At 48.0% G+C, this 19,467-nt stretch overlaps 1 protein-coding gene and 1 pseudogene across 2 annotated transcripts in view; both read left to right on the forward strand.

Annotated features, from left to right (window-relative positions):
• The window catches only part of MSL1 (MSL complex subunit 1), a 114,458-nt gene that overhangs the window by 73,403 nt on the left and 21,588 nt on the right, over positions 1 to 19,467 (forward strand). For both annotated transcript variants that reach the window (XR_015296078.1, XM_086924370.1), the window contains exon 7: positions 18,506 to 18,578. Coding sequence is in view for 1 of the 2 variants with exons in the window: in XM_086924370.1 (XP_086780496.1) it covers positions 18,506 to 18,578 (73 nt within the window). In the remaining variant the exon portion in view is untranslated. The remainder of the gene's footprint in view (positions 1 to 18,505; positions 18,579 to 19,467) is intronic.
• LOC147717581 (uncharacterized) lies at positions 2,656 to 5,657 on the forward strand (annotated as a pseudogene).

Consider the following 19,467-nt stretch of genomic DNA (forward strand, 5'->3'; position numbering starts at 1 on the left):
CTGGTCCCCAATGTTCGGCTAAAGATGAGACCACTACAAGAGTGGCTGCAACAGCAATGGTCACAAGCAGAAGGAAGTTGGGAAGATCTAGTGGTTGTTACGCACAATGTGCAGGAGGAGATGAAATGGTGGACGAAGGAGAATATAACGATGGGGAAACCTCTAACGCCACTGGACCCAACTGTGACCATCACCACAGACGCATCCCAGAAAGGATGGGGTGCACACATGAACAGGCTCAGAGTGAGGGGTCTGTGGAACCCAGGAGATGCAGTCAAGCACATCAACTACCTGGAACTGAAAACGGTGTTGCTGGCCCTCAAGGCCTTCCAAAAGCACCTTTACAACAAAAGGGTGATGATACAGACAGACAACACCACAACGATGTTTTACATCAACAAGCAAGGGGGGACTCAGTCATTCCCCCTGTCAAGCTTGGCTCAAGAAATATGGAGATGGGCGATCCCACTCAGGATAGATCTGCTTGCCATACACCTGCCAGGGAAGGACAATGTGGAAGCGGATTGGCTCAGCAGGCAAGCATCGGTGTCCCACGAATGGGAACTGAACAACCAGGAGACAGAGAATCTGTTCAGGAGGTGGGGCACACCAACAATAGACCTGTTTGCAACACGCCATAATGCATAATGCCAACACTTTGCATCGAGGGAACAGGAACCGATGTACCATGGGAATGCCCTATGGATAAGCTGGTCAAAGAAATTTGCCTACGCTGTTCCACCGACGCCACTAATCCCCAGAGTCCTGAACAAGTGCAGGTCGAGCAACATGACTCTCATCCTGGTGGCTCCCCAATGGGCGAGGCAGACTTGGTACTCTCAGATTATGGAGATGTCGCAGGGCAGAGCACACAAGTTCCCAAAAAGAAGAGACCTTCTCTCCATGGAAGGGGGACAAGTTCTACACCCAGAACCAGAAAGCCTCAGCCTGTCAGCGTGGCTCCTGAGGACTTAGAGTTCGCACATTTAAAACTACCAGAGAGCACACTTCGGGTGCTGAGAGAAGCAAGGAGACCCAGCACGCGGAAGTGCTATGGGGAAAAATGGAAGAGGTTCACGCAGTGGTGCCATAGGAAAAACCTGGAGAGAAAACTGACTAGAGAGTCTACAGTACTTAGATACCTCACGCACCTGATCAAAGCTAAACTAAGCTCGTCCTCGCTGAGGGTTCACCTGGCAGCGATTGTGGCATACACAAGAGGAGAAACAGGAAGAAGTTTCTTCACTTCCAGAGTAGTTAAAAGGTTCTTGGAAGGAGCGAAGAGAATAGCGCCACCCAAGAGGATGCCGCCGCCGGCATGGAACTTGAACGTGGTACTGACGGAACTCATGAAGCCACCTTTTGAACCCATCCATAAAGCGTCACTACAAATGCTGACAATGAAGACAGCCTTTCTAGTAGCAATAACTTCGCTACGCAGAGTGAGCGAGCTACAAGCTTTGACGCTGCAAGAACCGTACATACAAATACACAGTGACAGGGTCGTGATGAGGACAGACCCGCATTTCATGCCCAAAGTAGTATCTAAATTCCACATGAACCAAAGTATCCAGATACCTAGCTTCTTCTAGAAGCCCACGTCAAACGCGGAGAGGGCGCTCCACACTCTGGACGCAAGGCGGGCAGTAATGCACTATATAGAAAGGACGAAAGAACACAGGAAGACAAAACAATTCTTTGTGTCCTTCGCAAGGAGTCTCCTGGGTAGACCAGTGACTAAAAACACCATAGCAAGATGGATTGCCAAAACAATACAGCTCTGCCACATGCAAGCTGGTGAAGAGCTCACGGAGGAGCCACGAGCCCACTCAACCAGAAAGAAAGGGGCAACGATCGCCTTCCTGGCAAACACGCCCATCCAAGACATATGCCTGGCGGCAACATGGGCTTCAGTGCACACTTTCACTAAACACTATTGCGTAGATGTGCAGATGAACAAGGAAGCACAAGTGGGCCAAAGAGTGCTTCAACATATCTTTAACAACCAACGCTCCTCTTCCACCCAGCCGCCACATGAGTGACAAAACCGCTACGAAATCTATGCACAGCATAGTGAATCCAGAAAGATTCACGCTGCAAAACGAATAGTTTCTTACCTGTCGGTGTAGTTTTGCAGCTTGAAGATCTTTCTGGATTCACTAGCGAACCCACCCACCTCCGCCAGAAAGATGAGGCTGGAGAAGGTGGAAGGAATAGAGTAAGATAGGAACGTTTAACAAGACAAATATACGTGAAGAAATTTACGTTGAAGGAAAGTTTAATACACATAGCCATGGATTCACCACAAAAAAGAAAAGAAAAAAGAATCCGAAGATGGCGCCCAAGGGTGGGAGCTTCCGCAGGAAGCCTGCCGACGTCGCAAAGGTGCACCAAATGGTGGGAGAAAAGACTACAAATCCGGACCCAACCACCAGATCGCTGAATAATGCACAGCATAGTGAATCCAGAAAGATCTTCAAGCTGCAAAACTACACCGACAGGTAAGAAACTATTCGTTATGTTACGTTAAAAATTCTTATAGAGCGCGCTTACACCCAAGGGTTTCATGGCGCTATTGGCAAAATTGAGGCAAACAGAGAGAAGTGCAGGTAATGGAAAAGAAGAGGGGGAAAGGGGTAAGGAGAGTACGTAATCATGTGCCTTGCGAAACAGATAGGTTTTCAGAAGAGATCTGAAATGAGCGTAAGAAGCGGTGAGTCTAAACTCTGGAGGGAGCGCGTTCCAGAAGGAGGGGGCAAGGAACTAAAATCTGAGCCCTCCATACTTCTTGCGCTTAAAAAAAGGTGTCGTGAGTAAGGCGAGATGGGAGGACCGAAGGTTGAGCGACGGAGAGTAGTGATGGAGTAAAGAGGAGATGAAAGCTGGGCCAAGGCCGGCCAGGGCTTTAAAAATTATACAGCCTAGTTTAAACTCAAAGCGTTTGGCTACCGGGAGCCAATGAAGGGTTTTAAGCAAGGGACGGACATGGTGGTGCCTGGGCTGATGAAAGATCTGTCTTGCAGCCTGGTTCTGGTTCAACTGGTAGGCAGGGTTACCGACATAGAGGGAATTGGCATAATCTATCTTGGAGATTACGAGAGCCAAAAGTGCCTGGGTGAGGGCCTCCGTAGTCAGGAAGCAAGATATCTTCCGGGCCTTACGTAGATGGAAGAAACTGGAGGAGACCACGGCATTAATATGGGGCTTCATCGAAAGGTCTTTGCAAATGGTGACTCCGAGGCTTTTAACAGAGTCAACAGGGCGGGGAGGAAGGCCCAGGCATGGGAGCAAAAAGTTGGAGCTCCAAGGGTTGGAAACACCCCCGCCGATCAAGACCAACTCGGTCTTGTCGTGGTTGATCTTCAAATGGTTTCCCCCATCCAGTCGCTAATAAAACACAGGGTGGATTGAAAATTGTGGATAGATTGGGCCGATGAGTCAATGTCAAAGACCAGCTGAATATCGTCTGCATAATTAAATGCGGTGACGTTACAGCCTCGTAGAGAACGAATAAGAGGGGTGAGGTGCAAGTTAAAAAGGAGGGGGGGGGGGGGGGGGGGAAGAGCCCTGAGGGACACCACATGTCAACCTGACTTTATCAGCGGAAAAGTGGGAGAGACGGCTAGCCTGGTGACGGTCGCTTAGGAAAGAGCTCACCCACTCAAGGGCCAGCCCCTGGATGCCGGCATCACTGACACGGCCGACCAGAATATCATGGTCGACCGTGTCGAATGCGGCCGACAAATCCAGGAGCACCAGGATCGGCTGGTCTTAAGGTCTGCCCCCCTTCGCAGCTCCTCCATCACTGAAAGTTTGACCGATTCAGTTGAATGGGCGGGTCTAAAACCAGCCTGTTGAGGGTCAAGAAATTGAGTACATTCGATGAAGGAGCTCAAAAAGTTGGTGACATGGGCCTCCAGTACTTGGCTGAGGTAGGGGAGCAGGGATATGGGACGGAAATTGCTCATGAGGGACGGGTCAGCGTTGGGTTTCTTTAGGATGGGCCCTACTTCAGCGGTCTTAAAGGAACTAGGGACAGAGCCCGTTTTAAGTGAATCATTAAGAAGTGTCAGAGGGGGCATAGGACCGGCTGTGAAGGCCTCTTGCAGAACATGAGGGGGGCAGCAATCAGTGGGGGAGCCAGAGGTCACCTTTTTTAACAGGGCGGAGAATTCCTCCTCAGAGATCGGGGGTAACTGGTTAACTGAGTGGGGATTGGAGATGACGGGGATGGTGATCGGAATAGATAAAGCTGAGGGAGTCCAGTAGGAAATACTATTTTTAATTTTGCTATTTAGCTTTAGCCGAGACTGACCGACTCCTTCAGAAGCCCCACCTTCCGGCTCGGCTTCGAAGACCATACCCAAGCCTTCTGATACCCCAGGAAAGAGCAACATCCTTCCCAAAAGGGCCATCGAACAAAAAAGGGTTGTCGAACCAAAGGTCATCGATCCAAAAAAGGGCGTCCAACCAAAGAGGGTCGTCGATCCGAAAAAACCAGTTGACCCGAAAAAGGCCGTCGAGCCGAAAAAAGGTGTTGATCTAAAGAAGGCAGATCAGCCAAAAAAGCCTGTCGACCCGAAGAAGGCCGTAGAATCTACAAAGATCCTCGAGCCGAAAGAGGTCGTCTAGCCCAAAAAACACTTTGAACCGAAACAATCGGTCTATCCGAAAAAGGTCGTCGAACCAAAGAAGGTCGCCAAGCCAAAAAAGGCAGTACAGCCAACAAAGGATGTCGAACCAAAAAGAGTCGTCGAACAAAAAAAGTCCCCGACCCGAAAACAGCAATCGAGCCGACAAATCCAGTCGAGCCGAAAAAAAGCTCCACAGCCTAAGGTCCTCGAGCCAAAGACTCACCATGACCAAGCCAAAAACATCGGCGCCAAAGCCACGGACAGTTGAGGAAGAACTTTTCCATCCTGATCCAGTGAGCGAAGAACAAACTAAACTGTATATAGACCCTGAAACAGGACACGTAACAGTTTACATAAGGACGAAAAGATCATTGGACACGGACACTTCTTCTCCTGTTCCTCCAAAGAAAAAAGACTTTTACTCCTCCATTCTTTCCTAACATGCCTTTTGTGCCTTACTCTCCTACACCTTCAGGTTATGATGAGACCGGCAACATGGGGAAGGATCCTCAGGATGCTTTTGTAGAACCTGAAGATCAGGGTATCCAAGATAACACATGGAGTGACCATAATGATCCTTATGATACATATGATCCACAACCCATCCCTGATCCCTCTTCATACCCTACAAAGCCGTCTCCTACTGACGTCACTATCGTCTTTAACCAGCTAGTCGATAGGGCAGCTAAGTATCATGGTGTAGACATGCACACTGACCCAATAGAAGAGGATTTCCTATTTGACACCTTTCCAACATCTGAGAAAAGTGTACGTACACTCCCCATGTTAAAAGGGGTACTAAAGCACGCACCAGACATATTTAAAGACCCAGCCAGAGCACGTGTCCTCAATCCCAGAATTGAGAAAAAATATAAACCAGCCCCCACAGACCCTTCTTATATTAAGTCTCAGTTACCATTAGACTCACTAGTTATATCGAACTCTAGAAAACGAGCTAATTCGCAATCAGGAGATGCTCCCCCTCCTGAAAAAGAGTCAAAAGATATTAGAAGCCTCAGGTAAAAGAGTAGCCTCTCAGGCTGCAAATACCTGGAGAATTGCCAACACAAGCTCTCTTAGCACGTTACGATAGAGCACACTATGACCAACTGGAAGGGTTTACTACAACACCTACCAGAACCTTTTAAAACTAAAGCAAACTATCTAATACAGGAACGCAAATTCATCACTAACGCTTACATCAAATGCGCCCTTGACGCAGCTGACACAGCCGCCAGGTCGATCAACACTAGCGTATTACTACGCCGGCATGCATGGCTGCGCATTTCCGGCTTTAAGAATGAAGTACACTCAACCATCCTCAACCAGCCCATTAACAAAGATTTCTTGTTTGGACCTGCGGTAGATACCATCTTAGAAAAGATGGAAAAAGATACGGATACCGCTAAGTCCATGGGTGCACTTCAGTTTCAACAATCTAGAAGTTCCTTTCATCGCTCCTCCTTTCGAGGCTCGGGTAGAGGCAACACATCCCAAACTTCCTCCTCATTTAAAAGTAATAGCCAAAGCACCTTTAATAAAAGTGCCAACGGAGGAGGTTATAGAGGCAATAACAACAAGGGCAGAGGACGGGGTGGTGGTAACACCCGAGCCTCCGCCACCAACAAACAGTGACTCGCTCTTACTCCCTCCAGACCATTTAATACCAGTCGGAGGCAGTTTCACACAATTCCTACCAGTCTGGAACGCTATCACTACAGACAAGTGGGTGAGACAAATTATGCAGTATGGTTACTGCCTGGAACTCACTTCTACACCACCCAACATACCGCCCAGACACCCAGAGTGGAGAAGTGTGGCTCAATGGTTAGAGCGGCAGACCCTGATGCAGAGGTCTGGCCCAGGACCAGGGTTCAATTCCCGCCTCGGCGGGTCTTGGGCTCAATTTCCTCAGACCTGCTAATTCTCGCCTCGGTGCCTATTATAATCATGGGTCCCACTCTGCAACTCTGGGTAATAGCCTGCTTAATATCCACAACTGCCCCAACAGCGCTGGGATGCCTGGCTTCACCTTGGGGTGCCCAGGAGTGGACATTTCACAGGGAAAAGCCAGGAAGGGTTCCACAGCAGTATGCGTTACAGCGCCAGGACACCCCAGTTGGGGTATTAGTGCGCTTTACTAGTACAAATTACATTACATTACATTACACCGTCCAATGTCCAAAGAACACATTACGCTGTTACAGCAAAAAGTGCTCTCCATGCTCCAACAAGCACTGGCGTTGCCAATAGGTCTCGCAGTAGGAAAGTTGGAGCTATTGGTTTTGTAAATGACAAAGCCCTTTATGTTTTTAACATGACAAAAAAATAAAAGGCATTGTTATTTGCAATGGTAATGGCTCCAACTTTCCTACTGCGAGACCTATTGGCAACGTGAGTGGCGTTGCGTGTGTGAGTGGCGTTGCGTGTGTGATTGGCGTTGCGTGTGTGATTGGCGTTGCGTGTGTGATTGGCGTTGTGTGTGTGACTGGCGTTGTATGTGTGAGTGGCGTTGCATGTGTGGTGTTGCATGTGTTATTGGCGTTGCATGTGTGAGTTGCGTTGTGTGAGTGGCGTTGCGTGTGTGAGTGTCGTTGCGTGTGTGAGTGTCGTTGCGTGTGTGAGTGGCGTTGCCTGTGTGAGTGGCGTTGCCTGTGTGAGTGGCGTTGCCTGTGTGAGTGGCGTTGCCTGTGTGAGTGGCGTTGCATGTGTGAGTGGCGTTGCATGTGTGAGTGGCGTTGCATGTGTGAGTGGCGTTGCTTTGAGTGAGTGGCGTTGCTTTGAGTGAGTGGCGTTGCTTTGAGTGAGTGGCGTTGCCAGTGTCAGTGGCGTTGCCTGTGTGACTGGCGTTGCGTGTCTGAAAGTGGTGCTGTGTGGGTGAAAGTGGCGTTGCGTGAGTGAGTGAGTGGCGTTGCGTGGATGATAGTGGGCTTGCGTGGGTGTGAGTGGCGTTGCGTGTCTAAGTGTTGCTGTGTGGGTGAAAGTGTCCTGATGTGGCCTGGCGCAGGAGAAATGCTGCTGCTGCTAATTAAATGTAACTAGGGTTGATGTAACTAGGGTTGAAGGCATGCGGTGGAGCTGATGGCCTATTTGTGGGGCGCACGTACTTTCTGTGGATTCTGACAGTCTGGAGTGCTGACTCTGGCGGCTCGGGTGTTTCCCATTGTCTTTTTTTCCGCCTGCTGGCGCAGAAAGAAGACAAAACAGTAAAAAAACATTTCACTTTGAATTACTGTCCCAGTCGAGATAAGCCCCGCTGCAGAGGATGTTTCCTGTAAGCCTTCCTCTCTTTTAGCGATGGACGTGATGGAAATAAGAAGATAATACCATGCTCTGAGAAACAAGGGAACTCCGAGACAGTTGAAATTGGAAAAAGTAGTTTGAAAGTAAAAAGAAACAAGAACGAGCATCTGATTGACTGATACGGAGGCAACGACGAGAAAGGAGGCATGGTTTAGACAGGGCGGAACTGAAGTGCTGGCGGGCAGAAAGGACGGCCATGCGAGGTGGGAGGAGATTGAGGTGTCCGCAGCTCTAGTGTGGCAGGCAGATGGAAGCTGGATGGGGGCGGGAGAGCCTGGGGCGGGAATGCGAGATTAGGAGGGAAGCCGGATGGGGGCGGGAGACTGGTGGGGGGGCGTGCCTGTGGGAGGGTGATTTAGAAATGTTGCAGTGGATTAGGAGGGAAGCCTGATGGGGGCGGGAGAGCCTGGTGGGGGGGGGGGCGTGCCTGTGGGAGGGTGATTGAGAAATGTTGCGGCGGATTAGGAGGGAAGCCTGATGGGGGCGGGAGAGCCTGGTGGGGGGGCGTGCCTGTGGGAGGGTGATTGAGAAATATTGCCGATGCGCGTGCATGTTTAATCACGTGGTTCACGTGAACTGCATGAAAACCGCGGGGCTGAAAGCCCTTTGGTTTCATGATGTTTTCGCCACTTGAATTCTCGCTCCGCTCGATGCGCTTGCGCACATCGATAGGTCGCGAGACCTAAAAAGGTGCCATAGAGCCAGTCCCATTGCAACATCAAGGGACAGGAGTATACACTCTATACTTCCTCATTCCTAAAAAAGATGGCTCTCAGACCAATACTAGACCTCAGACCGTTGAACCAATACATACTCTCAGATCATTTCCATATGATCACAAGTACTCCCACTACTCCAGCAAGGCGACTTCCTCGCCACACTATATCTCAAGGACGCATACTTTCACATTCCTGTACATCCAGCTCACAGGAAATACCTTAGGTTCACAATAGAAGGTCAGCACTTTCAATTCAAAGTCCTCCCCTTTGGAGTAACTACGGCACCAAGAGTGTTCACAAAATGCCTAGCAGTAGTAGCAGCACACCTACGGAGGCAACACATTCACGTGTTCCCCTACCTCGACGATTGGCTCATAAAAGCCAACTCATACGCACAGTGTGCCAGTCACATTTCTCACACAATACAGCTACTAGACGATTTAGGATTTTCCATAAACTACCCAAAGTCACATGTACAACCCTCCCACATACAGCAATATCTGGGAGCAACAATCAACACCTTAGTAGCAAGGGCATATCCAAACGAAAACAGGATAGCCAACATACAATCTCTCATTCACAAATTTCAGCCACAACACTCCCTGCCAGCTTGAGTGTTCATGCAGCTCATAGGCATGATGGCCTCCTGCATATTCATCGTCCCTCACACTCGGCTGCACACGCGCCCCTTACAACAATGCCTAGCACGCCAGTGGAACCAAGCTCAAGGACAATTACAAGACCTAGGGCCAGATGTAGGTCGCCAAATACCGGTAGGTAACGGCCGATTTCGGCCGTTACCGACCGGTATTTGGAGATTGAGATGTAGGGGGGCTGCAAATTTACCGATTCGGTAAAATATCGAATCAGTAAATTTACCATACCGGTAAATCTATTTGTAGATGGCACTTTCAGTGCCACAGGCCCTTAAGAAATCGTCATTGACCACAAAATATTATTTTGTGGTAAATAACAAATTCCAGTGTACATGCACATCTGTGCATGTACACCTGTGCCATGTGCCACACATACATGCCCTAATCAGGGCACACAAGCCAGAATCAGGGGTGCAACAGAGTGTCAAAGTGACACTCTGTCCCCCTTGACAATTCGGTAATTTTACTGAATTGTTATTTACCGATTCGGTAATTAACATTGATTCCTATATCAATGGCATCGATATTTACCAAATCATACCGATTCTGTAAAAATTACCGAATTATTTCCTACATCTCAATTACCGAATCTAGAATACCGAATCGGTAAAATTCGGTATTCTAGAGTCAGTAAATGAGATTTACCTACATCGGCCCCTAGTGTTGGTAGACTGTCGCACTTACCGCTCTCTGCAGTGGTGGAACCCACAAAACCTTTCCAAGGGGCGACTGTTCCAAGAGCCAGTTCCACAGGTAGTATTAACAGCGGACGCATCACTGACCGGTTGGGGAGCCCATCTCCTTCAATATACAGTCCAAGGTCTCTGGACAGTCGAACAGAAGAAACTACATATAAACTACTTGGAGTTACTAGCAGTATTCCTAGCAATGAGGGCTTTTCAGAAATAATTGAGCAATCCGAACGGACAACATGACAGCTATGTACTACATCCAAAAACAGGGAAGGACACACTCTCTACAACTGTCCCACCTAGCACAGAGCATATGGAAGTGGGCAATTCCTCAAAACATTTGTATCCTGGCAGAACACCTCTCAGGAATAGACAACCAGACAGCAGACCTACTGAGCCGACACTATCAGCAAATACACAAATGGGAGATTCATCCTCAAGTTCTCCACCCATTCTTCCCAAAGTGTGGACATCCAGACATAGATCTGTTTGCCACAAAATAAAACTCAAAATGCCAGTCCTTTGCCGCCAAGTTCCTACACCCGTTGTCACCGGGCAATGCGATATGGATGAACTGGTCAGGCAGATTTGCATATGCTTTTTCACCAACCCCACTGATTCCGTTAGTGGCACGCAAACTAAGGCAATAGTCACTCACAATGATCCTGGTTGCTCCCACATGGGCAAGACAGCCATGGTACACAACACTCCTGGAACTCTCTGTAGTCCCCCACCAAAGGCTGCACCTTTTTGCCACAATTGCTAACACAGAACCATGGAGAAATCAGGCACCCAGATCCCAATCAGATGAACCTAGCGATCTGGCTCCTGAGGTCTTAAAGTTCGAGGTATCTTAACGTGCCTCCCGACTGCATGAACATTATCAAGGAAGCAAGGCGTCCCACTAGCAGAGCATGCTACGCAGCTAAATGGAAAAGATTTGTAATTTATTTTAATAATAATCAAATCAATCCATTAGATGCCTCCATTCAAAACTTAATTTGTTACATCTTCAGAGATGTAACCTAGCTTACTCATCCATAAGGCTACACCTTGCTTCTATAGCAATATATCTTCAAAACAGACATGTCTCTCTGTTTAGAATACCACCTATCAAAGCTTTTATGAAAGGACTTACAAGAATTATCCCTCCAAAGCATCCACCTTCTCCAGTCTGGAACCTGAACATAGTACTTACCAGAGTCATGGGACCTCCCTTCGAACCACTTCATTCATGTGAACTACAATTCTTAACATGGAAGGTGGCTTTTTTTAATTGCCATTACCTCCCTCAGGCGAGTGAGTGAGCTGCAGGCACTAACCATTCAGGAACCTTTCATGCAAATACACCACAATAAGGTAGTACTCCGTACAAACCCTAAATTTATGCCAAAAGTTATCTCCACTTTTCACATCAATCAAATCAGTCCATAGAATTGCCAGTTTTGTTTCAAAACCCGCAATCTGTAGCTGAAAGAGCTCTACACACACTAGACGTTAAAAGGGCTCTGCTATATTACGTTGACAGAACAAAATCATTTAGAAAGACAAAGCCACTATTTGTTGCCTTTTCACCACAACATAAAGGTAATCCCATTTCTAAGACAGGAATAGCCAGATGGATCGTTAAATGCATTCAAATATGCTATCAAAAAGCGAAGCGCACTTTAACAGTTCGCCCAAGGGCATACTCAACGCGCAAAATGGGGGCATCCATGTCTTTCCTAGGAAATATTCCCTTAGAGGACATATGTAGGGGAGCTGAGGTGCCGGGTTTTTAGGGACCCGGTGGTGCCAGGGGACCACACCCGAAGACCTCTGAGTTCTCCCTGTTCTGGACTACAGAAACACAGAGTCTTCTAGTTGAAGTCAGAGATCGAGTTTTATTGGCTGCAACCAAGTAACATGCGTCCTAGAAGTACGACAGCACGGGCCGTAAGTTCTCAGGAGACTGTTCGTTTTTACAGAACCAGCCTTTTCCTTATATACATAAATAACTGCTGCAGGCAAGAATTCTTGAGTTTATGATATGGCTATACACATATTTCTACAATAATACAAAGAGCGAAGTCATGCTGGTCAGCACATATTTTAGATGTCCAGTTTGTGATGGATTATCCCGCCGGATCCAGAACTCCCATCAGATATCCATGAAACACCAATAAGGTCGGGCACCCTCCCATCATAAAACGGGTCATAAACCAGAATCATGGACAGGTGTATGTGTATGGAAAACAGGGTCTGTATGTATTGAATGGTTTATGACATGTTGTGCCTTGATGATATCTTGCTCGGCCACTGGGCGAGGAGCTGCCCGAACAGGCTTGGCTGGAGGCAGTGGAGTCAGCTCGGCCAGGTCATGGGGAAGTCAGCTACGGCGGACGTGTCCTTTCAGATCAAACTCGGTCTTAATCAATTGACTATATGAGGGCAAGTCATAAGATGGATGCCGTTTACAAAATGGAGTCTGAGGGTTCGGGACGGAAACCATGATTTAAGGGTGTTAGCATCACTCAATCATGACGCAAATGCATAGGGATAACGTCCTAATCATTACCGGTCCGTAGATGCCAAATTCGTCATGGTACGACGATATTTTGTGATACGAGTGTTGGACCTCGATATCGGTGGAACAGCAGGGTCCGGATTTACAGTACCACAGAGCTACATGGTCTACCATACACACTTTCACTAAACACTACTGTGTTGACGTGCAAGCTAAGCAACAAGCTGCTGTAGGCCAGGCTGTCCTTAAAACTCTTTCAAACCACTGCAGCTGGTACAGGTGACCACCGCTAGAGGAGAAACTGCTATACAGTCTATGCTAAGATATGAATTCAGCAGCCCACATGCCTCAAACGGAAAATGCTGCTTACCAGTATGCATCTGTTCTTGGCATGTAGGGCTGCTGACATTCATATCGCCCACCCACCTCCCCGGTACCTGTCACAGCTGCAGGGTCACCTTCTTAACATACATTTACATGGTCATCTCTTACTTTTCTATACTCCATCCTTGCCACAATGGCGAAAAACAATCTGAGGATGGAGAAGATGCCCATGCGCACTGTAGCCCAGTGGAGGAGTCACCTATCTCGTGATACTTCCAAGACAACAAAGTGCAAACACCCGGACCCAACACTAGGTGGCGATCTATGCTAAGATATGAATGTCAGCAGCCCTACATTCCAAGAACAGATGCATACTGGTAAGTAGCATTTTCCATACTCTGGGATACTACTAGACTACAGCTGTTCCAGTCGTGCACTCTCGAGGACCAAAGATAATTTAGCCCTCCCCTGAATAGGCTAAATTATCTTTGGTCTACATGTACTTACTTCCATTGCGCATCTATGTACCTTCCATGTACCTGGATCTGTGTGTCTGTACCTTTTTATCCTGAAAAAGCATATCCAATGCACTACCCTATTTCTCATCCTGTATCTCTATCAATATCTTTAATCTATATATATTTATATAACTGACTAATATCCACCACTCAAATTACTTTCATGTTTCAGCACTAATCCTTTATAGGTTTCCGGAGTAGCGTGCTTTAACACACCATCAGGGGTAACAAGCGCTATATAAATACAAACCTTTTTTTTCCTCTTCTATCCTTCTGCTATCTTTCCGAATCCAAATAACTAACCAATCCACCACTTAAAATGTACTTGCATGTGTCACTATACTAATTCAACATTAATCCTCTATGGGTCCCAGAGTAGCGTGCTACTCGCTAAAAAAGTGCTTTGACGCCTCGTATGGGGGTAGTAAGCACTATATAAATGCAATTACAATACAATCTCCCCAATTAGCAGCAGTCTTTTTAGGATATACGGATTTCCAAAGCCTTCTCATAAGGTAGTAATCAAGGGAACGGATGAGGAAAGAGTGCAAGGCGGCTGAGACAAGTGCCCCTAAGCCTCAAAGCAGTGACCCTTTCCATTTCCCCAATCAGAGGTCCTGGGGAACACTAATGTTTTTGTCACCCATTACTATAGGATTGCCTCTGACTGATGGGTACCCTCTGTAGTACAGCTAGGATAATAGCAAGAGTTCCACACTACTACCCCAAACATTCTGCCTTCCCCCGAAGTCCGAAGTCCAGATCATCTTCAACTGCTCGAGGAGGTGCAGGTGCTCTTAATCAAAAGGTCCACATTGACCTTGTGCCCCTATACCCGCGCTGTACAAGTTCAAGTTCCAAAATTTGTATAGCGCACTACTCACCCAGAGGGTCTCGAGGCGCTTGAGGGAGGGAGGTGCTTTACTTATCAAATATCCAAGTTTTTAGTTGCTTTCTGAAGGAGAGGTGGTTCTGTGTAAGGAAGGTGGGTGAGGAGAGAGTTCCAGGTCTTGGCCGCCAAGTAAGAGAAGGATCTTCCTCCCATGGTGGATCTGTGAATTCTCGGAATTGCGGTGAGGGCTTGATTGGACGATCGTAGCTGGCGGGAGGGGGTGTAGAAGGATGGTCGCGTGTTGAGGCATTCGGGACCTAGGTCGTAGAGGGCTTTGTGTGCGTGGGTGAGGAGACGGAACATTATTCTCTTGTTGACAGGGAGCCAATGGAGATCCTTCAGGTGGCCGGAAATGTGAGCTTGCCGAGGGATGTCCAGTATCAGTCTTGCTGAGGCGTTTTGGATGTGTTGGAGTTTTTTCTGTAGTTTGGCTGTGGTTCCTGTGTAAAGGGTGGTCCAATCAGCTTGTGACCAGTGAGTGGGTGACCGTCTTTCTTGTTTCGGTGGGGATCCATCGGAAGATTTTTTTTAAGCATGCGTAGGATGTTGAAGCATGATGATGAGACGGCGTTGACTTGTCTGGTCATCGAGAGGTAGGAGTCCAGGATGAAGCCCAGGTTACGTGCGTGGTCCGTAGGTATGGGTGCGGTTCCCAGGGCCGGTGGCCACCATGAGTTGTCCCAGGCAGAGGGGGATGACCCTAAGATGAGGACTTCCGTTTTGTTCGAGTTAAGTTTTAAACGACTATTCTTCATCCACTCGGCTACTTATTTCATTCTTTCGTGTAAGTTGGTTTTGGCGGTGTTTGGGTCTTTGGTGAGGGAGAGGATCAGCTGGGTGTCGTCTGCGTAGGAGATGATGTTGAGGTTGTGTTGGCGTGCGATGGATGCGAGGGGACTCGTGTATACTTTGAAGAGGGTGGGACTGAGTGATGATCCTTGTGGTACGCCGCAGATGACTTCGGTGGCCTTTGGTTTGAAGGGGGGGGAGGCGGACTCTCTGGGTTCTTCCGCTGGGTTCTTCCGCCCAGGAACGATCTGATCCATTCCAATGCTTTTCCTTGTATTCCGACGTTGCTGAGTCGTTGTATGAGGGTGCTATGAGAGACTGTGTCGAAGGCTGCGGAGAGGTCAAGTAAGATGAGGGCAACTGTTTCTCCGTTGTCCAGTAGTGTTCGGATGTCGTCGGTTGCTGCGATGAGGGCGGTTTCGGTGCTGTGTTTGGCTCGGAAGCCGGATTGTGAGGGGTCGAGGGATTTGTTGGATTCGAGGAAGGCGGCGAGCTGACTGTTGACGGCTTTCTCAATGACTTTGGCTGGGAATGGGAGGAGCGAGATGGGGCGGTAGTTCTTACGTTCAGTGGGGTCTGCTGTAGGTCTTTTGTAGAAGGGCGCTGAGTTCGGCATGTTTCCAGATTTCCGGGAAGGTAGCGGAGTTAAAGGAGCAGTTGATGACATCGCAGAGATGGGGTGCGATGATGGAGCTTGCTTTGTTGAAAATGTGGTGGGGACATGGGTCGGTTGGCGATCCTGAGTAGATGGAGTTCATCAGGCGAATGGTGTCTCCGGTGGTGATTGGGTTCCAGGCGCAAAGGTTGTTAGAGGGCGGTGTTGGTTCGGAGATGGTTGGAGTGGACTTGTCTTCGGACTGGTTTTCAAAGCTGTTATGTATTTCGGCGATTTTGTTGTGGAAGAATGAGGATAGAGAATCGCAGAGGTCTTGGGAGGGTGAAATGTCGTTGGTGCCGGCGGTGGGTTTAGTAAATTCTTTGACGATGTTGAATAGTTCCTTGCTATTTTGGGCATGGTTGTCAAGTCGATCCTTGAATGCTGATTTCTTGGTGGATCAGATTAGTTGGTGTTTGCGGGTGGCGTTCTTGAAGGTGGCTAGGTTCTCAGTGGTTGGGTTTTTTCTCCAGGTTTTCTTGAGAGTACGACAGAACTTCTTGGATTTCTTAAGGTCATCGTTGAACCAGGGGGCTTTTTTGCTACCTTGCTTGATTCGATGGTTTTTCAAAGGTGCAAGTTCGTCTGCGCTATGGGTGATCCAGTGGGTGAGGTTAGTGGCTGCTTGGTTTGGGTCCGATGATTTGGTGGGGGGGGTTTGGTGAAGCGATGTGAAGAGTTGTTCGGTGGTGATTTTGTTCCAATTTCTTCGAGGAATAGGTTGTGGGGGGTTGTGGGTCGTGGACTTTTTGTAGTTGAAGTGAACGCAGCTGTGGTCCGTCCAATGGAGAGCTGTGGTGTGATCAAAGGAGATGTGCTTGCTGGAGGTGAAGGTAGGGTCGAGCGTGTGTCCGGCGTAGTGGGTGGGGGTGTCTACAAGTTGTTCGAGTCCTAGATTGGCCAGGTTATCCAGGAGGGTGGTGGTGGTGGTGTCGTTTTTCTTTTCCAGGTGGAAGTTGAGGTCTCCCAGTAGAATGTAGTTCTCGAAGGGGAGGGTATGTGGGCTGAAGCAGTCAGCGATGTCTTCGCTGAATTGTGTGCGGGGTCATGGTGGTCTGTAGATGAGGGTGCCTCTGAGTGTGGTTTTGTGGTCGGTGTGAATCTGGAAGTGAAGGTGTTCGGCGGAAGCGAGGTTATCATCGGAACTGGTCGTGATGCGGATGGTGTTCTTATGGACGATGGCGATGCCTCCTCCTGTTTGGTTGGTGCGATCTTTTCGGATGATCTTGTAAGTGTCCGGGATGGCTATGGCGATGTCGGGAGCTGATGAGGCGTTCATCCATGTTTCTGTAAGGAAGGAGACGTCCGGCGATGTAGTGTCGAGTAGGTTCCAGAGTTCGATGGAGTGTCTGTGGACTGAGTGAGTGTTGAGCAGGAAGCACTTTAGGTGGTTAGTGTCGGAGCTCTGTTTGGAGTTTGTGGATTTGGTGTGGGTCCTGATGCAGTCGAACTTGCAGGAGTGGCAGGTGAAGGGTCCATGGGTGTGTCCTGGGGCGGCTTGGTAGCAGTTTGGTGGTCGGCCGGGGTTGAGGGCTGAGACGGTTGCGGCGTCGTATGTTATGCGGGTGGAGTGGGATTTGCGGGGAGCAGGGGGACTGGCGCTGGGCGCGGTCCAGGCGCACCTTTGGCGCACCTTCGGCGCGCATGGGGCGCGACCGCTGCACGTGAATGCATCTGTCATATGCGGATAGTGGAGGGGAGGGGCGAGGGAGGAGCAGCTGGGAGGCGGGAGCGGGGTGGAGAGCCGGGCAGGGAGGCACAACAACAACAACAACAAAATGGCAGCAAGCCAAAAGCGACACAGAAGTGTATTCCTTCTTAACACCTTAGCTGCGTGTAAATATCCCTCCCCAGTGCTGCGCTGTCTATTGGAACTAGTGCTGAATGGACGTCCAATGGACGTGCGCAGCACTGGGGAGGTAGCGCTCGTGACGACCGTTGGTCGTCAGCAGCACTTAAGAGGCTAGGTCACAAGGAGGGGTACACCAAGCCAATCCCAGTCCATTGACCAGTTAAGAACATATTTATCAGATGTTGAACTAGCATTTAAACAGTATTTCAATTTTCTTTTGAATGCTTCACTGCATTCCTGATTTAGGGTTCTGGGGGAATGGAGTTCCAGACTGTTGAGCTACTCACAGAGGAAGCGGATTTTAAAATCCCTTTTTTTTAAGAAGGATAAAGTTTCTATTCGTAAGACATGAACACTTTGGAGTGCTCTGAGATTACCACTTTCACCTTCTGGTGAACTTCAATGCCTATCACAGGCACTAAATGGTATCCCAGAGCACTTTAAAAAAGAAATACATTTTTATTTAATTATTGTCCTCTTTGTATTTTGTTGAGTAGATGAATAATCTTTTGAATAGATATTGTTGTACATCGGTTTAGATGGCATGGAGTCATCAGATCTAAGGTAGACCAAAAAAGAGACCTATGCCTGATGCATTGTTTTCTCAGCATATTGGTATTCTCTGAAATGCTGCAAAGATGGTTCATCCATTAGTCTTGGATGATATCCGTGATCAGGAACTATTATAACTAGTACTATATTTTGTCATAATTACATTTGTGCTCTCTTGGGTCTAAGAAACAAATGCATGACCTATTTTGTTTTATTTGAAAATGCTAATAAAAATAGTATATAAAACCTGTCTTTGAAATAAGAAGGCTGCTCTGTTGGTCAAGCATGTGTTGAAACGGTAAGTTTGAATCCTGCACGTTGTAATACGTTAGTGCATTACCAATGGTTGTTGCTCTATAACCAAAACCATTTCCTGTATTTTAAAACTTGTTCACCCTCTTTTTCTCTTACAGTTGAATCTTTAATAATTACCCCATTCCTGCCTGTTGTAGCATTTGGACGGCCGTTGCCAAAATTAACCCCACAGTAAGTTATAACCTATTCTTTTGGCTCATAGACAGTAGATGGGGAGGAGATGTTGATTGTGGGGCTGTCGTGTACGCTCATTCTTTCCTCAGGAAAAAGGAGGTGCTCCAGAGCTGAAGTCCAATTCCTGGTCCTCCGCATTATATCCTTGCTGCTCAGGAGCCCCTCTCGACCAAGCGATGTCCTTTAGAAATGATTATAAGCAGGTCTTGGCTATCATTGAGAACCTATGTTAACTTTGATAGGTAGTCTTCATCTGTGCCCCACAGATATTAGTGGGATGTATGTGGCGAAAGTTTATGGCCTAAGGTATGCACTAATAAAAAAATATTTACTGTTAATAAAACTCTAGGAATGGCTCCTGGACTGAATCTGGTAGAGACTTCTAGCCGCAAATTAATTGCCATAGAATTATCCCCAGGAATAAGAATAAATCCAGTATTTTTTTCATGAACAGTACCTCTACGTGTCGGTAGGTGGTATCATTGGACTCAATGTAGCTTCTACCGCACCAGAAGTGAGTAGTGCATCGCCTGTAAAGGCGCCACCTTAGCGCGCTGATGTCGGTTCTTTTCATGCCAGTCACTGCAGATCTAGAGAGAGCTACACCCAGTAATTTTTTGACCGACCTTTTTGACTTTTTTTTGAGGTTTTTTTAGATCTTTCTCCTGGTGTGGCAGGGATGTCCACTAGGTAAGCTGGCTTAAAGCCCTGCAGGGCCTGTCATCAAGTGTCAGTGACTGACCCTCATCCTGTTTCACTTTGGTGCCTTGACCAAAAACGAGAAGACCCGAGTGGACTGCCGTGCCATGCACCCCAAAGGCTTTGAGGGAGTGCCCCTTTAAGGCCGCGGCCTCTCGACGTAGCTACTATTTCGATCCTGGTCGTG

This window comes from Lissotriton vulgaris, chromosome 5, assembly GCF_964263255.1.
Source record: "Lissotriton vulgaris chromosome 5, aLisVul1.2, whole genome shotgun sequence".
Classification (NCBI taxonomy): Eukaryota; Metazoa; Chordata; class Amphibia; order Caudata; family Salamandridae; genus Lissotriton; species Lissotriton vulgaris.